Raw genomic sequence first — 25,789 nt, 5'->3', positions numbered from 1 at the left:
TTTTTTAAATATTCGTTTTCTATACAAGAATATAGAATAAGTGTCAGGATAAAATCTAATAGAAATAAAGCGAAAATGTACTTATTTTTATATATTTTCTGTTTCATCTCATTCAAATAATTAGTACATTACGTTTAAAATGTTTTCTATATTTTGTTACAGTTTTTACTTCTTGATATTATTTGATGAATATTTCGTGATGGATATTCTATGGATTACAGCAGCATTGATGTCAATACAGATTCTTCGCATGTATTGGTGAGTACATACATTTATGTTCCTCTGGTTTTTCAATCGTATTGTAAGATGAAAAATCGGAATCGATGACTGGTTTTATACATAGATTTTTGTACGAGTACAGTAACAACGGGTATTCATATTTGTGAGTAGTAATATTAGATATAAAATATTTAAATTTTATATATAGACATATATTAGGTTAGATTAAAAATCGAACGTTTTGCAACTATCAAAAGAAAGATTTATCATTGATTTTATAAATAAATTTTTGCATAAATAGGATTAGGGATAGAATGGATTTTTTAAAATTTTTTTGTAAAGATATATTATTAAGAAATAAGAAAGCTATATTTTTCGAAGTCGGTATTTCAAAACATAGAATGAAATTTATAAAATATCATCAATCCTGTGTATCTCGTATATGTATCTGACGTATATGATCTTTTTCCACTTGGTAACCATAGCTCAACAGACAAGAGCTAACTGTTGTACCGATAGCAGTGCAAGTAGCTTACAGATTTTTAAAGAATATTAAATTTATAAATTTTAGAATTCAATTCACTTCACAATTTTTAATTTTTATTAAAATTAATTATTACTCAAGAATATTTTTACATGATAAAAATTGTTAATTCAATTTATAAATTTTATGTCAATTTTCTGAATGTAGATGGCACTATATGTATACATGAAAGCATAATTTTAACTGAAATTTTAAATTCAATGTTATATGTTATTAAAAAAAAATCAATTTTGAATATTATAAGAATCATATAATATATAAATTATTTTATATATAATTTTGTAAATTTTCAATTATATTATAATAATATATAACTTCAATATATAAATATTTAATTATATATATACAATTATATTACGGTAATTAAATAAAAAAAATGCAAATTAATTATTGTAAAAATTGATTTTATCGTTGCATTATGAAATTTTTATAACAAAACAAGTTTTTGGAATGAATCTAAAAGAAATTTCTCATTCGACGATTTAGATAGGCACGTGATTTTTTAAACTGTATTTCAGCCAATAAGATTTAATCATGCTTGGTACAATATATTTAAAATTAATTCAATCTTAGTTTTTAATTATTCATTATTTGAAAATTTTTTAAATTTTATTACAATATCTTCACACTATTGAATATGTATAAAAGTATCTTTCATACGTTTAGAATTTAAAAAAAAAGACTAATTATAGTTCTCTTAAAATATCGTTGCCCTGAATTGATTTAACTGGAAAGAATATGGCTACTGCTCTCGAATCTGTTTCGATGTATCGCTGAACGATATTCTCGTTTCAAATCGATGGTCGTTTTCACGATGGACGGCGAACGTGCCGTGGACTGGATGTTCGTGCGAAATGACGATTTTTCGTGCTGACCATGTTTCGTATTTGAGAATTAATGTGCATCGATATATGCAATCGTGATTTTTGAGAGTTTCGTGCGGAAAGTAGATAATAACGATTGTATAAAACCAACGAATCGTTAATGGTGCTAATACGAAGTGTGTGCTGTGTACGACAGTAGTCTTCTCGTGTGCTTTCGTATCGCTGTCAACGAGAATCTGATTATTTGGACTTTAGATAAATTATAAAAAAAAATTTTATGAAACGAATAAGAAGCACGCCGTGAATTTAAGTTTAAAGAACAAAAAAATATATTATTTATTTTAACGAAATAGAATCGCGCAAGGTACGCCCCTTTTACAGGTGCCAATAACATTTTTGCAATATTAATCGAAAGAATTAACTAACAGGAATATTTCTCGATGAAATTAAATTTGAAGACGTACCCAAAATTTCTAGTGTGATATGTTTCTGCAATTTTGAATTTAATGCCTGTTCTTGGTTTTTCCACTGTTTCGCGCAAAATCGATAAAGAAGCTCGCACATTGCCCGTGGAGTGCAGAACGCGCGAGGAGAATTGCTGACAAAAATAGCAAAGTCCTCGATAGACAGTAGAAGAGTGTCCTTAGATTTGCTATTATCGTCCTTTGCATCATTTTGTTGTAATCCGGCATTATTTTAAGTGCAATTTTTAAGTACACTGCGTACAGCGCTGCTTGTCGAGGGAACGCTGCTCGAAGTTTCAAAATATCGTGTCTATTGTAGCCTTGTGTGTGTTCCGGCACGAGCCATAAAGTTAGCCTGTGATTATTTAAATTTTTTCGTTACCGATCTTATTGTAAATATTCCGAATCGATGATTTGCATCTATCGAATAGACTGGAAATCGAAGGTGATATCGTTCTAATGTGAGCAATCTATTCGTAAGTGATATTACGATTGTCCAAGCGCACACTCTAACCTTATTTCGAATGAAGTTGAGCGGTGTTCGTGCTACCTAACCTTCGCGTTCTTTAAACGGAATGTTCGAATTGTTCGAGGTAAACTCGTAAACGTGCCTCATGATCCCGTGATAGAAGAAATAATCGTGTATGTGTATCGAATAACGCGAAATACTTTGAACGCAGTATCTCGCCGGCTATGACGAGAACAAGGACCCGTTTGAACGGATCGTTGCTGCAACCGTCGCGAATGCTGTGATTTCATTGAATGTGGAGTGCGATCTCGCGCCTCTTCGTTAAGGGCAAAACAGAGGAATCTGCCCTGAGCACGGAAAATCATACGTGTGACGGTGTGCCCGATACGGTTGTCCATGTTTTCGACGCAATGGATCGTAACGCGGGTGATGATCGACGTAAGGGCCCTGCCGGCGAGCAACATCACGGCGGAGCCGAATTTGAACACTTTTCCGACGCCTATGATTCCCGTCAGGTATGTACTTGTATATAGATATCACTTTTACATTTTAATTTTATTATTTTACTTAATATTTATGAAAATATTTATTTGATAGATTAGGAATTTGATAAAAATAATGAATATGATATTGCTGAGTTATAGATAAAGTAAATGCTACTTTATGGTAGTTAGTAGTAAATAGAAAGAGTATATTCATAGTATATTATATAATATATATTATATAATAATATAAAGTATTTATTTAACATAATGTAATTACTTAACACAACAATATCGATTCAAGTTTTGAGCTTCGAAACCAATATTTTCAAAGTTGTTAAGTTGAATTGATTTGAGGTTAGATTCTCTTTGATAAAGAAGTATATATAATTATTATATTATTGATTAATATTGTTTTTTTTATATGTATATATCAAATATATATATACAATTATAATGTATATATATATATATAAAATATGTTATATATATATATATACTATTTATTTATTAAAAATATTACTGTTGGATTTTTTGATAGATCTTATGCCATTAATGTTTAGAACTGTCACAAGTTTTATTCAGACATTATTCAGATTTTATTTAGATTTTATCGTTGGAGAAGCATATTTTAAAGGTATTTTAGTTAATGCTATTTATGTTTTGATAGATCTTGTATGAATCACATCATATTTTCTAAAAAAATAGATTAATGTACTTACTATTAACTTATTATTTAAATTTGCATATATATTTTGAAAATATATTATACAGGTATATACTAGAAAGCTAAATAAGCTTGAATTTTATATTTAATTTTTCATTCTGTCATATTTTTTTCTAATTACATAAAACTTTTCATTCTACATTCGTACATGCAATTTTTCTCAAAGAATATTTTTATATAAAAGGGATTATTCATTATTTTGATCATTATTAAAAGTTTTTTACAACGCTAGAAGAATATTAATAAATATAATAGAGTAAGCGAGTAGAGTAAATAGTAAAGTAAATAGAATAAATAGTATAAATATAATAATAGAATAATAATACTTCAGAACATAAATAATTACATTACTCGGTATATGTAAAATAAATGTACATATGAAATATTATTTAATACGAGAAAATATATAGATAGATAGTTAATATTTTTAATTCAATTACAAAGACTAATTTGTTTCAAGAACATTTTTATTAAAATATCATACATTTTTATTAAAATATTTCAGTACGTTATTCATTTTTATTTAAAATTTTGCAAAATACTATTTATCAATTTATTTATTATAACTGATATATTTATTACTGATTTGATATAAAAAAGTGCTTCTCAACTGTCTTTTGTTATCTTCAAATTTCTCGTTATATCGTTTTGTGAATCAAAGCATGAAATTCGCTATTTTAAATTAATAACTGTGACTAATTAATCTTTAATGCTCACAGCAATATTTCATAAAAAATTAAAAAAGTTGCACTTAGCAATGAAGAATTCATTTTCTTATTATAATAAACTTGATAGAATAAATATTTTCATAAGAAATGATTTTGAAATGTGAATATACCTGTCTCAACTAATCAAAATAACTTTTTATTAGATTTATCTCCTTGCATTAATCGTTTCTTTAATTTTCTCCTTTTAAATCGTTCAAATTTATTACGCTATATAATTATTTAAATTATTATTATAAAAATATCTAAAAAAATACAAAAATAAAGTACTATTCGTAAAAATAATTTACGAAAAAGTTTGAGATAATTAAATCTATTCACCGCATTCTTTAACACGTTGGTCATCAGTAACCTATGTCGAAGCTTAGTTATTTTCATTATTCATATACGTACTGTGAAAAATCGTGATACGTTTGGAAAATGTGTAATTATTACGCATTTGACGAAGAATCTATTTCACTGTTTTACGTTGCATAATAATTTTCTTCTTCTCTCTAGAATATCTTTAACAAAATTCAAAAAAAAAAAAACGAAGGAATACTATATATTTTAACATAGCATTCTTTGACGATTATTTCACGATTATGATTTGCATTATATTTATAATGATACAAATTTTGTTATATGATCATTCAATCCCATTTTTCAAAAATAAAAATATTTTCGATAATGTGTCATAATATTTTTAACTAAAAAAAAAAAAAAAAAAAAACAGATTCTCAATTCCTTTGTTAATTAGTAACTTGGTATTCTAATAATAACAAACGAGAGATCATAATTAACATATAATCGATTTTTTATCAAAAAATACTTATCATAATCTGTATCAAAATCACTCTTCCGTAAACAAGACATGAATCTTCAGTTTGTTCACTGAAAATTCTTGTACATGGTATTTACACGGTTCACGTGCACGGATAGCCGTGCAGACGACATTATATACGAAAGCTATTCCCGAGCTGCGACGCTATGACGAATATGGCGTCGTTTCCTGTACGCAAGCTTATTTATTGCACGGTAAAACGAGGCTGGATCTCCGGGAATCGCGTCGCGCGATCGTAATTATCCGTTTAATTACGCCACTACCGGTGACTTGGAATGAAGCGACTCGTCCTTGGGGACTATGGAAACATTCTCTTCCTGGAAACTTGACCCTTTTATTCCATGTCACCGTGAAAAATGATTTTTCTCTTTGTAGAATTTGAAATATTCGAGTGTCGGTTAATTTTTCGCCACTTTTCTGGAGAAAATATTTCGAAAATATGATGGAGAATAATAGTAATTAAAAAATTAAAAACCAGATTTCTGTGGTTAAAAATAATCCGTATTGTCACGAATTGAAATTCTCCATTTTCAAAAGACGAAGTAACTGTGATATAAATATTTCGAATAATTTCATTATTCCATTTCCATAATCTCTCCTCGTTTTCCTTTCATCACGACATTTGCATACACCCCACGATTTATTTATCGTAACACCTTTTATACGACTGTACATGCATTTGAGAATACTGGGTTACTGGGTTACGCAGACGCGTCGAACGATTAGAATAGTATTTCACGGTGATATGCGTGATAGTTAAAGAGAAATTGGTAAATTTTAACGCGAGAAGGTGAGATAACCTCGAAGTATAAATTCACGCGTTGCAAAAAATAAAGAATTTAAAATAGATGGAGGTTCGATGTTCTTTCTATTTTCTCTGTTCTTTTCTTTCGGTTGGATAGATCGTTTTCTATTTAAAGTTTAAATGTAATTTTAAAGATAAATCTTTGTCGTCCCTCCCTCCTTTGCTCTTTATCGATTATCGCAGACAAAAAAGTAGTTCTAAATATAAATAAAATTTGTCAGATTTGTTTTATTCTTGATTACTTTTTAATCAAAATAACGATGGAATTGTATATAAACTGACACATTCTATTTTATCATTAAATTTCTGATTACTTTTAGAAAATTGCAGTAAAATTAATTAATTTTAATTCAAGACAAAAGTTAAAAACTAATTTCACAAATTATTTTACTTTACGTTTATTTATTTATTTATTTATTTATTTTATTTATGCTACAATTTGGCGGTTATTAAATTTTCATTTAAATTTTTTTCGATATATTTATGAATGTTAAAATTTTTATTAAAACCTGAACTATCCTTACTCTTCCAAAGAAATACGAATAAATTTATTATTATTATCTAATAGATTAAATGTTCACAATTGTATTATTTTTAACGCATAAATACACTTGATAAATATTCAAAACTCAATACTGGATACTTTTCTTCGCGAACAACATTCTGCCCAACTATTCAATTGTCCATCCAACTCGAAAGTTGAACTTGCCATTGTCCTGTACGGTTCGTAGTTTGGTTTGCACCGTTAATCTTGGCACATGGCAGCTTGCGCAAACCCGTAGCAATAAACAATCAATATGTAAGCATCATAGTGACCTCGTTATCGATGGTCAAGCTTGGCCTCTACCCAAACGAACCGGTCGTGTCTTTCGGTTCCTTTTAAAAAAAAGGTGTCAGAAATCTAGCTGGCCGATATAAGAAAGTGGCGATTGTCGTTTGCCAACTGATCCTTCTTTTCTTTAACGCGGAACGAATCACATTTTAATGTCGATTAATTCGATTTTAGTGACGCCAATTTTTGAAAGTGTACATTGGCATTTGAAACACAGGATTATCGATAGCCTTTTGTGAAAAGAGTTGGATATCTCTAGAAAAAAGTATTCTATGTGTTTGTTGGCAAGTTTTTTAATTTTTATTTATTTATTTTTTTTTAACATAATGTAGTAGTGGCTTAACGACACTTCAAAAGAAAAATTAAGGAACTAAAGTTTAATTCGATAAGTTAAAAGAAAGGAAGGAGAATATAATTGTTCAACTTTTATTATCTATATATATTGTTGATAGCAATGAAAAATATGTTTTCTTCCAAAGTTTAATCCAGACTAATATAATAATTTTGCAATTATTATTTTTCTTTCGAGTATATAAATATTATTCATTTATATCATGGAATATATTCTATTTTCTTTTCTTTTCGATTGTTGCATTCCAATGATTATCTCCGTAAATCTCATTTCCATTGATTTTCCATCTGACGATATCTTTGTCGCATCGATTTAAACTTATGTACAGATCGAGCAATAAATGGATCAAAATTGAAATCCAAGGTATTAGGTATGGCTCGATTAATTCGGTAATATTACCGATCGATGATAAGGATGTTATTGCACATGGCAGAGCTCGTATTTAAAGGATAGATTCGTCATTCATTGACTAACAGCTGTAACTGTTCCCTCATATACAGCTGTGCGATATCGAGAAACTGGCGTTCGAAATACGATCTTATTTTCGTTCGTTTCTGTGAGAATTATTCATTAGCGCGTGAAATTATTTTTGTGTTATTTTTCGTTCAATTATCTCGAAGTGAAAATTGTGAAAGAACATTGTGGAAAGAAAAAAAAAAAAAATGATCGACCGTGGCTTGACACGCGTGCACTTCAATCTAAATAAAGTGAAATTGGTGGAAGAAAGCGATTTTCACAACGCTTGTTCCGAATATAGAGATTGGCCAATATAACGAGTTATTATTTAGAGGAGAACCACGTGAATTATTGAATTTGAGCGAAATTTCGTATCTGAATAAAAGATTGGAAATTGAATAAAGTCGAAATTATATTAAATATCTGAACCGCTTTTGGTAATAAGTTAAAAATATATAATTTTTACATTTTTACTCGTAAAAATTATTCTAATATTTTTGCCTAATACTTCAGTATCTTAGCTAATAGTACAAAGTTGCGTATAGAAATATATAAGACGTTATGAACGATGTTATCTTTAGGAGAATCTTTAAGCCTCTTTAAATTGTTTCCGCTGAAATTAATGTTGCGGAAACGAACTACCTAATCTAAGGTGTGTCGTTTAATTCCATGCGTTGCGTTGAAGAAAATATTGTAGCATTGTCACGAAGCGTGACAACTTAAGATAAAAAGATTAATAAAATCGATAAAATTGAAAATTTTAATATAACAAAATTCTGGAATCTATATTTTTATATTTGTTCACTTTTTTTTTTAATTTACACTTTCTTCACGCTTCAATTTACACTAATATTTACATTTCAAAAGAAACGAGAAGTTTTGTCGATTGTCTAAGAAATCTAGCTACCTCGCGCAGCTTTGGTCTCCCGCCTTCTCTCCAATTTCTCTCAACTTCATACGCAAACTTTGACCGACTGTGCATACCTCCTCGTTATATTCCTTCCACAGACTGTACAATCCACAAATTGGTCACTGGGAGTATTATTATACATTCCAGAAATAGTCGTGCAACAGTGACTCAGAGAATCGTGTTAATTCGAGCGAATGCTGTTTGCAAAATGTATTCAATCACGATGCGTCTTGTATACGTGTGCTTCTTCAGCAACAATTTACATCGTTGTACCCATTGATATCCAAGTAACGCTGTTTTATCTCGCCGTTTTTTTAAAAATTCTCAATTCACGATCCTAAAGCAAAAGAAGAAGATGTAGATTCATTTTTATCTTAGCGATGTTGAAAAATAAAGAAACAAAATTTCAATCAACACGTATCTAATCCCACAGTACAAATGGTATCTAGAATCTAGAAATGAACTTGGCAAAAAGAAATCTTCTGCAATCAAGCAACAACAGTACCATCACTTTCTATTTGCATGCAAGAAATTCCAAAACCAAAAGACGAAGTATATAACTCGAATAACTTTCTCCCGGCTCTATAATATTCCGAGATTGGTAACAAGGTTATTTTAAAGAATCGTAATTGATCGATCTACTAGTCGACGTTAAACTCGACGTATAAGAAAGAAAAAAGAAAAAAATTCTTATAATCTGCAAAAATGGAGAGCAACGAACCGAACAAATGGATATAAAAAGTATAGGCGAAAACGAGTACAACGACGAGAATTACGGTTGATCGAAGAGGAGAAAAGTTCGGGTACGAAGTTCGGTTAGTCGGTGGATACTTTGGATTTCAATATCTCGCGAACGAACTCTCGGTTCAGCGAGTAGCCGCGGTGTAATCTGGGTCATCGTAGGGATCTGTTGTGCGCAGCTTTCGCGAAACTAGGAAACGCGTACATTTCAAAGTGAAAGTGATGCTTGACAGTTTGCAAAAATCGGCGCGGCTGTTACGCGTTCTACGATCTCTATCGCCTTCCTTGAATTTTCGACGATTATCGCGAGTTTATCGTGAAAACAAAGCTTATTCCTGTCTCGATCGAGATCGATCCTCAGCTCGAAGATTCTGCTGCAAAGATTCCTTTCTCCCCCATTTTTCGAAACGGTGTTCCGAGAAAAAAAAAACGGATTTGCGCGCACGTGTGTAAACTGTCGAATTTAAAACGCCATAAACGTCAGTTTGAAGAATTTCACTTTTCCGAAAGATGTTTCGAAGCCCACCATATTCCAATCCCTTTGTTCGTCCCTTAACGAAACGTGGTAAAAAGTTTTCTTCCAGAAAAATCGATTTTTCGTAATCAATTTCTCCTTCTCGTGGAATCGAGTAATAACCTCTTCTTCTGTAACTCGCGATTTCTTAATTCCTTAAATTGGACAAACAAGTTTCTCTCCCGAATTATCAAGAAAGAATCGTTTCTAAGGAAGATCGTTTAGAGACTGTTTTAATTATCGATGATTCCTCGATGGTAATTTCCCCGAGGAAACACGGGGAGAAGGAAAAACGAGTGTCCGAAAATCGGGCGTCGTTTCACACGGTCGAACAACTTCGTTGAGAGGTTGGAACGCATTCATCTCCTTCTTCTTCTATAAATAGCATTCGCCATTTACTTTCTGAACATTTTTTTTCACTCTCTCTCTCTCTCTCTCTCTCTCTCTCTCTTTGATGGCGGATAAATAACTGAATGGCGCGCGCGCGCGCGCGCGCTCTGATGTTTGCATCGAAACAGTTGGTTCGCGCATTTAGCTCATCGTGCACGATCCGAGGTACGCTCTGGAATGAGACGAGATTAATGGAATAGTTCGACGCTCCGATTTCTCCGTTGATCTTCCATCAAAGCGTATCGCTTCAAACTTGCCGCCAAAATAGATATAGATTCGTGCAGCTAGTTTGCTAGAAGCTAAAAAGGCAGACACACACCGAATTCGAACGAAACATGCTTCGAGCATGGAATAAAATTAAAGTTGCAGATTAAAAAGTGAAGATTAAAAGATTCGGTGGAATTAGTAATATCAATTTTAATTATATATATTTTTCTTTCGTTATCTTTACCGATAATAAATTAATAAATAATAAATTTAATTTGTTTGATAAAATTTATTATTGATTTTTTGTTAATAATTTTATTACATCAATATGACTTGGAAAAGAATTAATCGAATGTCCTTTCATTAATATTAATACATTCTTTGCTACCATATATTTCACATATTTTTTTCTTTCATGTAAGAAAAATTTTGGGAAAAATTTATTTGAAAATATTAATTTAAATACCGCTTTGCTTACATATAGTTGCTTTATAAATACATCTGAAAAATAATCCTCCAACAATTGTTCTCTACAAGAGTTTTCTTCATCGAGAGCGGAACATTTTTTGTTTGAGAAAGAAATTTTATTTTTATTCGCGCATATTCGTTATTATTAACACCGTGAAACTGAAGAAACTCCTGCTCCTGATGTGTAGCTAATCGCGAGCGGCCGGGTGTCATCGTACTGGCCTGGTCTAAATAAAGCTGTGCTTGTTCCAATGATCTTGACAGATCGATCGCGTTTGGTCACGACCGGTCCTCTCTCTCTCTCTCTCTCTCTCTACGAATACTAGAACTGCTCGAGATCGAGGTTTTTCCGGGACGTTTTGCACCGAGATCGGCTCCTTCACGGCCTCCGTCACCGACGCGCCGATATCTTTCCAACAGGAAAATCGCCGCGGCACACCTTCGCCATGCCTTGTACGGTAATCGAAACGTTCATGATGTATGCCTCCGACTCGTTTCTCGTTCGCGTTGCATCAGTGGTTCTTGATCTTTTTTTCTTCATCCTCGATCGTAAGAAATGTTGAAAAAGGTCGTCGCGTTGATATCATCGAGCGATGGGTTTAAACTAAAGTTATTGTTCACACTTTGCGCTGAAAATTGTTAACGATGCTTCGACGACGATTTAATAAATTATCCTGCGTTGTAATTTTTCGTTAAGTTAAGTAGTAATTTCGAAAAAATTGTCTCTCAGAATTACTTTTCATCAGTGTGGATACCAGGTGGAAAGGTTGAGTCACCGAAGGATTTTACTTTAATCTCTTTCGTTTCAATAAACGAAAGGGTTCATCGAAAATGTAGAGTTTAAGAACCACTGCGTTACACGATGCTGCGTTTTAAGTCGCGTGGTTTCATCCTCGCGAGACGATCGAACGTACGCGTGTGTTATATAAGATAACGTTGGATCGGTCTTTTTTCTTTCAATAGACACGCGTAGGCGTAATGCGTGGGCAATTTTTTCTCTTACGTTCTTTCGCTTCGCTTTCTCGTCGACTCGACTTCGATTTCGAGCAATTTTCCACTCAAAATTGTAACTTTGCAAATTTTTCCAAAAAAAGTTAAATTCCATGGATAAATACATTTTTATCATCGACAATAAGATTCCTATGATAAAAACGCATGCAAGACAACTTTCACCTCTCGCGTCATTAATTCGGTTTTTCCACGGATAACTCGAGAGAAAAAGGAAACAAAGCTGTGAAAAACCGGGTTTTTGATTAAAATGACGGCCCGCGAGGCCGTTCCGCCATTCTTTTCAATTTCGAAATCCGGTAAACCGTGACGGATAAAAACACGTGGAAGGTAATAGCGTGGGTAGCAGAGGCGAAAGCGAGAGCTCAGCGTGGTGGAGTAGATCGTAAATGGTTTTGCTGCGCGGTTGTTGTTGTTGCGTTGTACGCGCGCCATTTACACCGGTTCCTCCATGCCGGACGACATGGACGGGTTCGGGGGCTGAAGATAAATCGTCAGATTCGAACAGAAGAGAAAACTCTCTCGTGCATTCCTCTCAATTACGAATCCGGATTTATCTTCGCGATGATAAACGATGTCTGGAGGAACTAACGAAGGAGGAAAACGGTGGTGTTTCATTTCGCGCTGCGATCGTTTCCTTCGATCGAACGAATTTTTAATTTTAATCGGCTCGCAATTCTTTTCAATTAATTCTATCTGCGATAAGACTTTAGTTAGTTTTTCCCTTTCTAATTAGTTTTTTTTTCCGAGTCTAAAATTTCTTTCAACTTGGAATATTTATTAGTAGATAGATAGATAAAGATATCGACGAATCGGACGATTTAATAAATTGTTCGTTTGATGCAATCGTTTAGCAGCTGGACTCGTCGAGTAAGAGATGATGATAATGCTCTCGATATATATAGAATATTCTTCGTAAGAATGTGAAAATAAAACAATCTCTAGAAATTATAATTGGTTTTCCTATTTACGCGAGGATTATAACAACCGATTTTATTACGGGATATATCTAATACCGGAGCCATAATATTATTAGTATATATTGTATTGAATCCTTAGCATTTGGTGACGCTTAAACGCGTTAATTGTGCATCTCAAATTCACAATGTATCGAATCGAAATTATTTGATATCGCGAAAACTGTAATAAATATTGGAAGTTAATTTCAAGATAACTTTTCGAAAATAGAATTGTGATAAAAAAAAAATAATAATATTACAATTCATCGATATTGGAAATTAATTTTCCACGCGATTTACTCAATTTACCAGTTTATTTTACGATAATGAGATTACTCGTGTTACGATAGAACGTTACTCGTAGCTGTGCGAGCGTAACCGTCTCTATATTCTCTGCCAATGGTGGAACAACAGACGCGGTATCGCGAAGTTTATTGCCGGTTAGGTTTCCTTACTCATAACTCGTAACTGCGCTACGTTTCCTTCATCTTCGTGGTAAACCGAGTTGATTCGACGATTGTCTAGTTCAACACACGCGTTCCCCTTTCGAGAGCGGACAAAATCTTCTTGCGATATTTCAATACGAAATCAATTCGAATCGTGCAAATCGTCGATTTATTTCCATTATTTCGACGAAACGACGATGATTCGGTAGAGCGATTTGGAAAATTTTATCTTACTTAGATAAAATTTATAATACCAAGAATCGAATAGATCTCTATCTAGATTCTATTTGGCAACAACTGACTCAGAATCGATGTTACAAATGAAAACTAAAAACTGATATATATATAAGTATATCCCAACTAAATTTTATTCTAACATTTAACGATCCCGCGAGAAACACAATTGAATCACGACGAACGTGTTAAACATATATGAAGATACGTTTTATTAAATTATTATAAATTTTATACAGCGGTTACGCAGCAAGGATTAAATATGAACGATGCGGTAGCATATATCGGTAGCGGGTTGAAATTCCATTCCGTTCGTATCCCCGTGACGGATGAAATTTTAATTCTCGATCGCGTTTTGCTTGTCAATTATCTCGTTTAAACCATTTATACGCGCGATACACTTTGAATTCCGCCATCTTCGAATCCTCTTTAAGGATCGGCGAGACGATGATGAGACAAGAATTGCTCGGGAATAACCGTAACCGACGCTTGGCTAAAAATCGAATTATCGTGCTATTATGTTATTATATTACAATCGATTTCCTTTGGGAAGTATTATCCAATTATATGGAAATTGGTGTAACTCTGTTAATCACGAGATTGCGATATATATTATATCACGTTCAAAGTTCTCGTTTCATGGTAGTAAATCATCGGAACGAGCTCCCATGGTATCGCGAGAGAAACCGTGATGGGATTAGATAAGTCTTTCTTTCGCGCCTCCACTCGAGGGAGAGCCGATGCACGCAACACCATCGTAATATCATCGCGCGTAGTCGAATTTTTTCGAACAACCGTTCTAACGGTTTTTCATTTCATTTCATTCGTCCATCATCCGCGTGAACAAACGTGAACAAGATATTTTGAGCGGGGGGAAAAAAGAAAGGAGAGGAAAAAAAGAATTTCACAAGATGTTTACGATACAAAGTATCTCTCGCTGTTGGAATTAATTTCGACTCCTCCTCGTTTTTACAGCAAATAACAAACTTGATCGGTCGGATCTGTTTCTCGGGCAACGGAATAACTAATTGCAGTGCACACAGAGAATCGTGGTAGGCTAAAAGGTATGACTAATTGCATCGAGCAACGCTTATTTTATGCCACCTTTGACTCCCGCTGGCTAGTATATTTCTATCGACTATTTAAGGAACTGCGGGCCGAATAACAGATGTATTTCTATTAACCGAGACCCGGTGCTCGTTTGTATCACGTGCTATTAAAGAGGCTTCGTTTCGCGTCGAACGAAGAAATGTCCCCGATGATGGAACGAATTTCCACCTCCTTTGTAGATGATCCTCCGCCAGATGTTACCAGTGATCGATCTTCCATCGTTAATTAAAAGAATAAGCAACGCTCCATTCTCTATCCTCTCGATTTTTCTGTATACCCTTGTTTCCTCTCGCAATGCCTTTCGAAACGTTAACCCTTTGCGCTCCAGGCATGAATTTTTAACTTGAAATGATTTCAAATTAACGTATAAAACTTTTCTATATTAATATTTTTTTTACGTATCTTTACGCGTAAAGAAAGAAAATTTCGTGATATTTTATTAATAAAGTATTGTCCCTTGTCGGGACAAGTATCGTTAAATATTGCAAATCCCAAGTGCTCTCACATTCACTCTCGTCAATTTCTCAACGAATAGAAATAATTTCGTTATTTAGCAAGGAAAAATCAAGCTCATTCCATACCTACAAAACTCGGAAACTTTGAAAATAATATTTCTATCGCCACCGACCGTCAAATGCTAGAAATATATAGCTCGATCCGCGATCACGATCTAATTTCAGATAAAAATCTAATCGTTCGACGGTATACTTTTCCACTCGTTACAAGATTAAACACGTAAAGAGCTTAGAAGAATCTATTGGTGAAGCGATGTTTTAAGAAAATTGAACGTCGGTTCGAACGCTAAAGGGTTAATTCTCCACACGGCACACGGTTACTCGACGATGAACCGATCGTCGTACAATTTCACTACATCGTGTCTCGCGCTGTACTTACATCGCCACTGGATGGAGGGGGGGAGGTTTTCTCGTCGCCGAGTCACGTCTCCCTTCGTGAAAAGCCACGTTTCCGCAGCCCATCCCCGGCCACGTGAATCACAATCGTTCCCCCTCCTTATTCCACCTCCAAACGCAGACCTAACGATCCGACTTCGCACACACGACGCCAGCTGACTCACCGCGTGCTCTCCTCTCCTCCTCGCGTTTCTACGCGTCTCTTTCTCGACCCTCTTGTTGCAGCTTGCGTGGAGAGACGGAGAGAAATGAAACCGCGTCTCGCCTCTCTAGTCTCGTTCGAAACTCGGAACACTTGTGGCATTCGCGGCCAGTTCCGTTCCCCGGTGGCTTCGCGTGCCACGCCGATCGACGGCTCGCCCATTTTCTTCGTCGATCATTTTCCGATGGAGAGGATGACCAGAACGGATCCAGGGAGCCAAGGTGTGGATTATCGAGGCGGGTCCCGAGTTGGATGAGGAGACGAGTTGGAGGGGAGTGTTTCAAGTTCGTGTTTGTTGCGTGGATTACGAGGAGGATTTTGTCAAATGTGGATCTGCTTTCGTAACGAAATTGTGCAGCGAAAAACGTTTTTCGCGTTCCATCTCTGTTTCGTTCGGAGGATCTCGAAGAGTTCCCCCCCTCGATTTTCCACGGTGAAATTGGAAGAAAGAAGAAGGTGTTCACGGATCGAGAGTGACTTTATATTCGCGGCCGTGCTCGATCGATTTGGTTCGCAACGCGGATGACAAATGTAAATGACGAGACGAGAGTTGCTTTGTCCGACGCCACCGATCACTTTTGCAACGACTGCTCCGTTCGAATCTGGCTCCTTGCCATTGTGAAATTTGATTCGCACCGAGGATTACGTCCAAGTGGAATCGGCAATGCATCCGACTGCACTCTTGGAGATTATGAGGAATCCCGACTTGGATCGATACCTTGCCTCTGTTATATACCGCTGCCATGCTCCGTCCATTTCTTTTTTTTTTTCACGATAAATAAGTAGCTAAATAGTGAACGAATTTAAACACCATCGCCAATTCTAGTCATTTTTCTTAATTTCTCTTTCTCCTTTATTATCGACGAACCTAGAATATTAGCGAGGGAAAAGACGAGTTCCAAACGAATTTCACCTCGGATCGTTGGTGGGGAAAGTGGCGGAGAATTTTGTTTCGGAAGGAAGATCGTCTTGCGTTTTCTCGAAAAACGTGTCGATGTTGAATCCGAACCGGTGACGATTCCTGCCGGTGGACGAGGAGAATTCGCAGCATGGCCAGCGAAGTGATGCTGGCGCCCGCCACGGCGCCTGGAACGAGACGGGAGATAGACGACGTCAGAGATATGGTTAGAAACGCGACCGTCACCACCGTTTACGTAAGTCATCGGGGATCTCTGTTATAGCGCCATATCTAATATCACGGGCGATTCACGAGATTCGGAAGAGATTATTAATCCTTTGCTCGCCAACTCGTTTCGTTTCTTATCTCGAACCATACGATATTCACCAATCTGCTTATCTGCACTTATCGCTCTTTCTCGATGCTTCTTTTTTTTTTTCTTATCGAAATTCCGATTTCCAATGTACAACGCGAAGAGTAATAATATACAGAAGTTGTACAATGTATCAAAGTTATGTATACGCACGTAAATTATTAATGTATATTCGATAAGCAGTGCGATTTTTTTTTATTGGCACTCGTTAATTAGAAGGTGGAGAGCAATTAATTAAAAGAGTGGAGAGTGAAAAGAATGTCGTATCCATTGTTTTGTATACTTTTGAAAGATCTTTCTTTCGATTTTCTATCCGATATATTTGCGGAGTAAACGTTTTATCTTGTGAACACGATATCTCGCTGCTGGAGATAAAACAAAAAAGAAGAATATCGAAAATCGGGTTTACAATAAAAATTAAACCATCTTACTTTAGGAAGTCCATAATTGATTATCCGTTTACGAGATTTTGTTGTTAACCTGTCTGATAATTAATTCATGCGCGTTTTCAAATGCGGAGAGAAAACTGGGAAAATTAATAATGACAGTGATAACACAGTTTGGTGGATATCTCGAGCAAGCGTGTCGAGTTTGATCGGGTAAATCAGGTAACGTTTATCGTTAATCGATGGAAAAAAAGTACACAGCGCGATTTATTGCCAAAGATCGACAACCGCGGTATTTTATCTCCGGTAAAAAGAATCGAAAGATATCGCGCACGTTTCGTGTTTCCTCGATTTTCGTTTTGGATTTCGTTGGAGTTTAAAGCGATAGAAATCTTATTTTAAAAAAGTTACGGATCAAATAGCCGAGATAGATACGTGTTTTTCGTGGAATCGCGAGTTGAATGGGAATAAAAAAAACAATATGAGAAACTGTGTTGTGTATAATCGATTGTTGCGCAGAAGAATTAATTCTTATTAACACGATTCATCATCGTGAAATTGCTTGAGAATATTGTATAACCGAGAAGTAGTACTAGATCTGTTGTGAACATTCATTCATGAAACGTGAATTTTTTTCCATAGAGAAAAATTGTGTGCGAAAAAAATTTTTTTCAACGAAAAAAAATGAAAATTAACGAAATTCCTTCGAGGAGGAAGGAATCGAATTATCCATTCGGATTAAAACTGATCCGATCGTGTTAAGATTGTCAAATTTAAATAGTGATAATAAATAAATAAAATGAATGGAGAATACACGAATTAAATTCGACGTACTCTTCTTCGTGATTACATTTCGTCGTAGTCAGTTTTACGATACGTCTTATAGTGTCATGGTAACATCGTTTCGAGCCATTAAATGCATTTTAAACATTTCGTTGTTGTCGCCGGTTATTACCGGTCACTGCTTGCTCGCAGTACGAAGGACAATAGTAGTGTCAAGGACAAGATTTCACTCTCAAACCATGAAATGGTCACGGTGTCTGAGCGGTAATGATCGTGGATGGTGTCATTTTTAGCATTGGCTGTTTTTATTCCGCTACGAGCGTTGCGATAAACGACACTTTTTTTTTTCTTCTTCTTTCTTTTCCCGAGAATTGGTTTCGGTCGATGCTCGAACAAAGGATATTTTCCAAGGAGGGAAGATGTTCTCTTGGAGGGAGGAAGAAGTATAATTTATAGTCTTTACTTTGACGATGGTTCGCAAATTATCGGAAGCTGCAGAGAAACAAGGATCGTTTATTTAGTATTTACGAGGGTGTTCGATTTATGAGAAATTTAAAAAAAAAAAGAAAATGTACGCTTGGTTCAAATTTCATTTGAAACTTTGTTTCGAACTACTGTGTTATTGAGAAAAAAAAAAAAAAAATATCGTAAACTGTATTTGAAAAGGATAAAGGAATTTAAAGGGAAAACGTATTTAGTTGGACGCGGGCCATAAAGTTTTTTTCCTCCCCCTGATTCATACTCCAAAATTCCTTTGATCTTTTCGAGTTTAGGGAAAAAATTAGGAAGGTGGAACAGTGAGTAAATATTTTTTTCCAATTCGCAAATGTAACTTGTTCGTTTAAATTTAACCGTTCAGGAACGATATCTAATTCTTTTAATATATATATCTCTCGTAGCTATTTATCAATTCTAGAAAATATTTGATAAAGAAATATATATATATATATGTGTGTGATGCATTACTTTAATCGGTAAAAACGGATATCGAATACCGTGAACAGTGTATCGAAGACCAAGACTTTTAATTTCGCGTGGAAGTATTAGCAATTAGATACATTTCTTTCCATTATATTTTTTTCTCTATTTTCTCTAAATCGCGTATTGCAAGGATTAATATAGCGAAGATGTCTTCTTCGAATCATTTCGATAAAATTATCTCTCGGGTTTGTTTCCATCTCTCGAAGAAATGAAAAGCGGAGCAAAGTCACGGTTGAAAATATTTTTTCGATACGGTTCGACAGAGTTTCGATGCTCTGGGTGTTGTCGACTCGTTGCACAACTAATTAACGGGGTATTCGACGTATGTGTACTCGTTTTACGTAGCGCGTGTGCGTGTGGATCCCGTACTTCCTTTCGGTGTTGCGTTGCGATTGGCGTGGCGTAGGTTTGGAATGACGTTCGGCTGCCTACTTCTAGTTGGCTAGTTGCTTTCTGTCCATTTTTTTCTTTTCCTTTTTCCCACTATGTTGCGAGAAATTGTACGGGTTTGATAAATAAAAATCCGTTTGGGCGTAAACGCTGTCTAGCCGCCAGCTGCTGTCAAACGATAAACGTGGACACTTTCGCCTCTTGTTACAACAATGCACGCGGTTTAAATAACGCGTGGGTGGTGATCGATTGACGCGATAATTTGTATTAACGAATTTTTCGTTCGAATTTTTCTTCGAGGCAGGTTGAATTTCTCCTTCTTTCGGATATTTTTGATGGGATTGACGGCTCGTTGATTGTGCTTCTCGTGAAATTGTGCGGAGTATGGATGGATTAGATTGAATTTTTATTCTTTGGATTAGATGTTTTTTTTTTTTTTGTGAAACGAAATTTTTTAAATTTAGATTAATCTAGAGTGCTCGGTAATTGAATATTCCTTGGAAAATAATTATTATAATTTTTCTAAAAATTACAATCGTAAGATCCGTTACCATTCCCTTCCAATTTTAACAAAAGTCTCAAGTGAAGCTCGATAATTTTAATGTACGAAGAAAATATTGCATTCTTTTGCAAAAAGCAGTTTTGTTTTTCAGAGATGATTTGTCATAAGTTGCTACAGTTAATGCAACGTGTAATAAACCTTTCGACGAGGAATATTTTTCAGGGAAAATTTCCTGGAAGCGGTTATGATAATATATAATATTACGGCGAGCAGGATTATATTTACAATAATTGCAAGGAATTTAAACGAGCGTGTTTTTCTAAGGCCAATTAGAATATTGAAACGACGGATGCAAAGATAAATGATGATAGGATGCGTTCTTAATTCACTCTTATTATTCCAACTCTTTTTACTCTTAATGGATTTTAACCCTTTCTTAATTACACGTGGGCATTCCCATTACCGGGCTTTTCTTCATTGTTATAAAATCTCAAGATCATCCTCCTCCTCCTAGAATTATACACACCAACCTCTCTCATCTTTCGTGTCTCCTTTATCCTATTGTTCGTTCAACTTGCGCTTTCGTTCTTACCCCCTTTCGCACCATCTTCGTCTCTCCGAAATTCCTCCATCATTTTTTTTTTTTTTTCCGAGTTTGAATCAAGTTGACGCATCATCGAATAAAGCGCGTGTTGAAAATGTTCGAAGGATCACGAATTTCTTCCGTGGTTCGGAAAGAGCGGTATCAGTTAAACGTGTTTGCGAATTCCACCTCGTATCTCCTTATAATGCAACGTTTATGCTGCAATCGACACACGATATCGACTCCGTTATCCGAACGGTAGTTCAATTTCGTCGAAAATAAACCACGCGTCGATCTACTCGATTTTTCCTCGTATGCGCGTGACCTAAAAAATCAACTGGTCGATCAACCGGATAAATCTCGAGGGGAGTCGGTTGTTAGATGCGTTCCTTCTTTTTTTCCCTTTATTTTTTTTTTTTTTCTATGCATCGACAAAGAAATCATCGTGAGATTAAAGGTATTAAACGATCACGGTATTATTCTTTCTCGTTTGCTCTCACCGTGAGACCTTTGCGATCCTTGTAGGCGGATCGAAATGTGAGAACCAACCGCTTCCTTGTTTGGTAACGTCGATCAACGCTTTCCAGTATTTTTTTTTATTCATCCGTGACAACGCGAGCATACCTCGTCTCTTTACGCACAATTTACACCGCGGAATTTTCTATCGTTTTTTAATTTCGAGGGAAACTGTTTTGTTGAAAACAGGGTAATCTCGTTAAAATTGGAGATCTGGGAAATTTGGATTTAACGTCGATTTCCTGAGTTTTCTAATTTTTTTTTTTTTTTTCCGCTTCAGTTACGTTTGATTAATCTTTCAATCTATCACTATAAAATCTTCGTAGAACCATCAGTCCAATATGCCAGGATTGATCAAAATTTTTTCCACGCGTTATAAAATAGGTGGTAATTAGATGGCAGTAGAAAAAGTATATCCAGTATCGTGGCCAATTGAAACGTTTATTTTTATTTCATTACACCGTTGGATTCAATCGATATTAGATGACGAGCAACGAAGCGAATACTCGAGCAGGGCAATTCGAAAAGCGAAAAACAAAGTACCTTCACGATTTTGGAATTTCGAATTGGCTCTTCGCTATCTTTGACCGTGTAACGATTCGTGCTCGAGACGGCCGCTTTAACGATCTCGGTGAAATATCAAAGTGGCCACTTGGAAATAAATTCTGAAAAACTTCGTATCACGCTGAAGAGTTTTTTTCTTTTTTTTTTCCTTTTCGGCTTTAGAGCCTTCGGTGCTCTTTCTAACAGCACCAGCTCGTGAAACGCCACTCGAAGTTTCTCGAGTTCTCTTCGAATCGTCACCCCGTCATCGCCTCGTAACACGCATCTGGCTTATAAGATCGGTGAAAACAAATTGGGTGCACGAGTATTTCTCCGAGATTTCTTTTAAAAAAGGATATACGTGTAATTTTTAATCGGTCGTAATCGGAGACAGAGTACTTTGAAGAAGTAATCGAGTTTAAATCGATTGCAAAAATCAAATTATTTTTTTTTTTTTTTTTTTTGTAAAAAGAATCGTGCAATTTTTGAAGTTGGATCGAAAAGAATTATATCTTTTGTGAAAAAGAAAATTCTTCTGATTTTACAGAAAACAATATTTCTTGTAAAATATTATAAGATCAATTGTGTAAAAAAATATTTTTTCACGAGAAGAAATCGAACGAGTGTCGATTATAAACGATGTATCTTTCCAGCTTGGAAGATTCAATTCTAAAAGAATAATATAATCTTTTTCCAAAAAGAAATTCACGTATCTTACGAACGTAGATCGATTATAAAAGAATGGATCGTAAACGAATTTCCTTTCTTTTACGTGAAGATTTCGAAGATCAACACTTGCCCTTCCCTCGAACATCACTCCCGAACAACGAATCACGTTCGATCGATTCCACAATGTAAACGCTGCACACGATCACCTTCAACTTTCGAAATTACACGGTATCTTGTGCAAATGGGCGGCGTGGGCACGCGTAGGCGTTGTACGAATGCCGTTATTATATTTATACATCCTCGGACAATAAAACCAACTTCTCCCTCGATATCGCGTACACCGATTGATCACCATACATTCGAAACCGTGTTCCTTTCCGTTACGTGATCGTGTTTCCGCTATTTGGTAGATTAATTTCCTCGTTAAATCACGCGCGAGTATCGACGTTTCTTCTTCTTGCTCGACATCAATTCCTCGACACTCGTTTCCCTCGCATCTTTTTTCTTTTTTTGCACGTATCTCTATTTGATTACGATTTATTTGATAGATAAGAGCGGGAAGGAATTGTATTAAATTTTGGAATTTTTTTGGAAGATATGCGTGGAATAAAACGATCTTTCTTCTTATCGAAGGAACACGATATTTTTACCGAATGCGCGGACAATGTTTCTCGAACGGTGTCGTCTTATCTTATCTTCTCGGAGAGAGCGTTATCAAGAAACGAAATAAGAGGGCGGCATTTGCGTGAGCTTATCGTTATCGTTCTAGCTGTGGCAAATATGCAAATACTGAAGTAGGAACGCCTCGTTGTTCGAGACTTGCAAATCCTTCGAATAATCGTTCGGATATTTTTAACACGGAATAACAGGTTCAAATTAATTGAAATTAAAAATAATCGAAAACAACGAGAGAGAGAGAGAGAGAGAGATAATTCGCGATAACGAAACACAAATAATAATAATAATAATAATAATAATAATAATAATAATAATAATAATAATAATAATACTTGTATTGAAAGGGAAGAAAGTTAATGAAGCAAAGAGGAGTGCAAAAATAACTCGATATCCCTCTGCGCCAAGTTTTCATCCTACCCTTTCATCCTGTTTACGGTAGAACGTAAAGCGTTTCACAAACGAACGATCGTACGGAGAAATTCGACTTTCTCCCCTTCCCCTTGTTTCCGCGAATTAAAACGTTTCAGAGCTTTCGGTTCGAGAACACGTCTCGTTCGAGTCCCTCGAAAAATCGTGCTCGTTCGCCTTCTCTCCACCGCGGCGCAAGCTCCGTGCTGCTGCTGGTGACTCATCCTGCTCACGCACCAGTTTTTGCGCGTGTAAGTACGCCGTTGTGCGTGCCAGCTGACTTTCCAGACAGTACTCGACGCGGTCACAAGGGGAGAAGAGAACTCTCGGTTTCTATTCGCGGAAGAACGAAGGCAAAACGGAGCCAAACCCTTTTAGCCGAAAGGAAGGAAAACGTAACGACGACGGTACAGGTGCTAAGCGCCTCTTTATTTTCGAGAGAGAAACGATTGTATTCGTGACGAATAATCTTCGTTTCGAGAATCTTAAATTCGTGATTTTAAATCGATCGATTTAAAGACAATAGAGGGAGAGATAAAAAATAAATTTCATCCGATTTATTTTCACGATTAATAATTATCCGAGAAAATTAATTCTAGATAATCCGGAATTTTAATCAATGCTTGGTGTTATATATTAAAGCAATAGTGAAAAATGTGAAATTTCAAAAATCATGAATATAATCAACGGGGTGAAAAAACGTTTTTTTTTTCGCTCTGTGGCCTTTCTTTTCTTTTTTTTTTTTTTTTTTTTTAAGTCGAAAGGAATAAAAGGAAACAACTCTTGTCGATTTTTTGTGAAAGGATTTTATGATGCATTCATCGCGTTGAACGAATGAGAGTACCATTCAAGCCAAGTTTATTATTGAGATCAACTCTTTTATTCCTTATAATTGTACCTTTTATTTAGGTATTTACATTAGCATTATTAACAATCCGGTTTCATAAACAAATGTTTCGATACTTGGCTATTTAAATGATTGATTATTATTTTTATAGTCAATCTCTTCGTACTTCTTTTCAAGGACAAAGGAATTTTCATTTCATCGCATAGAGAGATTTTTTTTTTTTACAGAGAAAATTGGTTTGCGTTGTTTTAATGGTTCCCTTTTAAAGGGAATACAGTAGCTCGAGTACACGTGCATATCGTGTAATACGTAAAGAAACTCGTGTTGCATTCTATTTTGAAATATTTTCTAAAATATAATTTCAAAGAATTATTTATTGTTAGAAGGTTTTATTGTTAGAAGAAGCCTCCGTTTATGCGAGAATATATCCTCGTTAAGCGGAGTCTTTTGTGTGTTTCGTTGTAATGAGAGGATTTTCCATTTGCAATTTTTAGTTTGACAAAGCCATAAAAATTTATCACTAGTTTGTTGGCAATATCATTAATCACACTTAATTATTTCGATGAACGTTATATCCACTCGTCATATATTCTTTGGGACAAATATTATCCTTCTCCTTCATTCATTCGTAATATCAATTTATGACCATGAATCGAGTCAGCAGTTATATTTTAAATATAAATAATAATAATATAATAGCGTTACATTCATGGTAGAGTAAAATGAAGAATTTTGTATTCGTACGTGTCGTCGTTCTGACGATATAGAATACGTTCTTCGAAGTTCCTGAACGAGAGTTGGCTATCTCTTGCCCCTGTAGATTTAGCCATAGATATGGAACGCACAATTCATCTATTACGTTTTTTATTCTTACTAAAATTAAAATAAAATTTCCATTTAACAAGGTATTATCATAAAAATCTTTTTAACCAGCAGCATTCAACTATATCTTTATCCACAAATTCAATGTTTTAAAAAAGTTGAAAATTATGCTAGTCCTCCCTTTCTTGTTATTCGAGATTCAATCGTAAATTCTATCACACGGTATTATAAAAATCTCTAATTTCTTATTCAACATTCGACTACATCCATCCGCAATTTCTACTCCTTTATTATCGCCAAAAGCAAAAACTACACCAACCTCTTTCTTAACCAATGTTCAACTATCCGCAAATTCAATGTTTTAACAAATTCTCGACTCTCCCTTCCTTGTTGTTCGAGATTCAATCGTAAATTCTATCATCAATCAAACGATATTTTAAAAATCACTACTCCAAACTCTAATTTCAACATTCGATTACATTCACAATTTCTATCCTTTTGTTATCGCCAAAAGGAAAAACTACACCAACCTCTTTCTTAACCAACGTTCAGCTGTCCGCAAATTCAGTGTTTTAAAAAATTCTCGAC

The 25,789-nt window shown here is 34.9% G+C and overlaps 1 protein-coding gene across 20 annotated transcripts in view; it reads left to right on the top strand.

Moving 5' to 3' along the window:
• The first annotated feature begins 1,538 nt into the window (after positions 1-1,538).
• Positions 1,539-25,789, top strand: part of Patronin (calmodulin-regulated spectrin-associated protein patronin) — a 71,002-nt gene continuing 46,751 nt past the window's right edge. For 15 of the 20 annotated variants that reach the window (XM_086911723.1, XM_086911709.1, XM_086911715.1 and 12 more), the window contains exon 1: positions 1,568-3,035. In XM_086911723.1, coding sequence (XP_086767849.1) covers positions 2,814-3,035 — 222 coding nt within the window. In that variant the 5' untranslated portion in view covers positions 1,568-2,813. Of the gene's footprint in view, positions 3,036-15,840; positions 16,977-25,789 lie in introns of those variants that run through there. The other 5 variants (XM_086911724.1, XM_086911717.1, XM_086911707.1 and 2 more) reach the window with 4 other exon arrangements.

The sequence above is a fragment of the Apis florea genome, unplaced genomic scaffold (assembly GCF_048593485.1).
Source record: "Apis florea isolate Af1SG1 unplaced genomic scaffold, ASM4859348v1 contig_3367_pilon, whole genome shotgun sequence".
In the NCBI taxonomy this organism is placed as follows: domain Eukaryota; kingdom Metazoa; phylum Arthropoda; class Insecta; order Hymenoptera; family Apidae; genus Apis; species Apis florea.
Note: the sequence above shows the minus strand (reverse complement) of the source record. Positions and strands in the feature narration are given on the sequence as shown.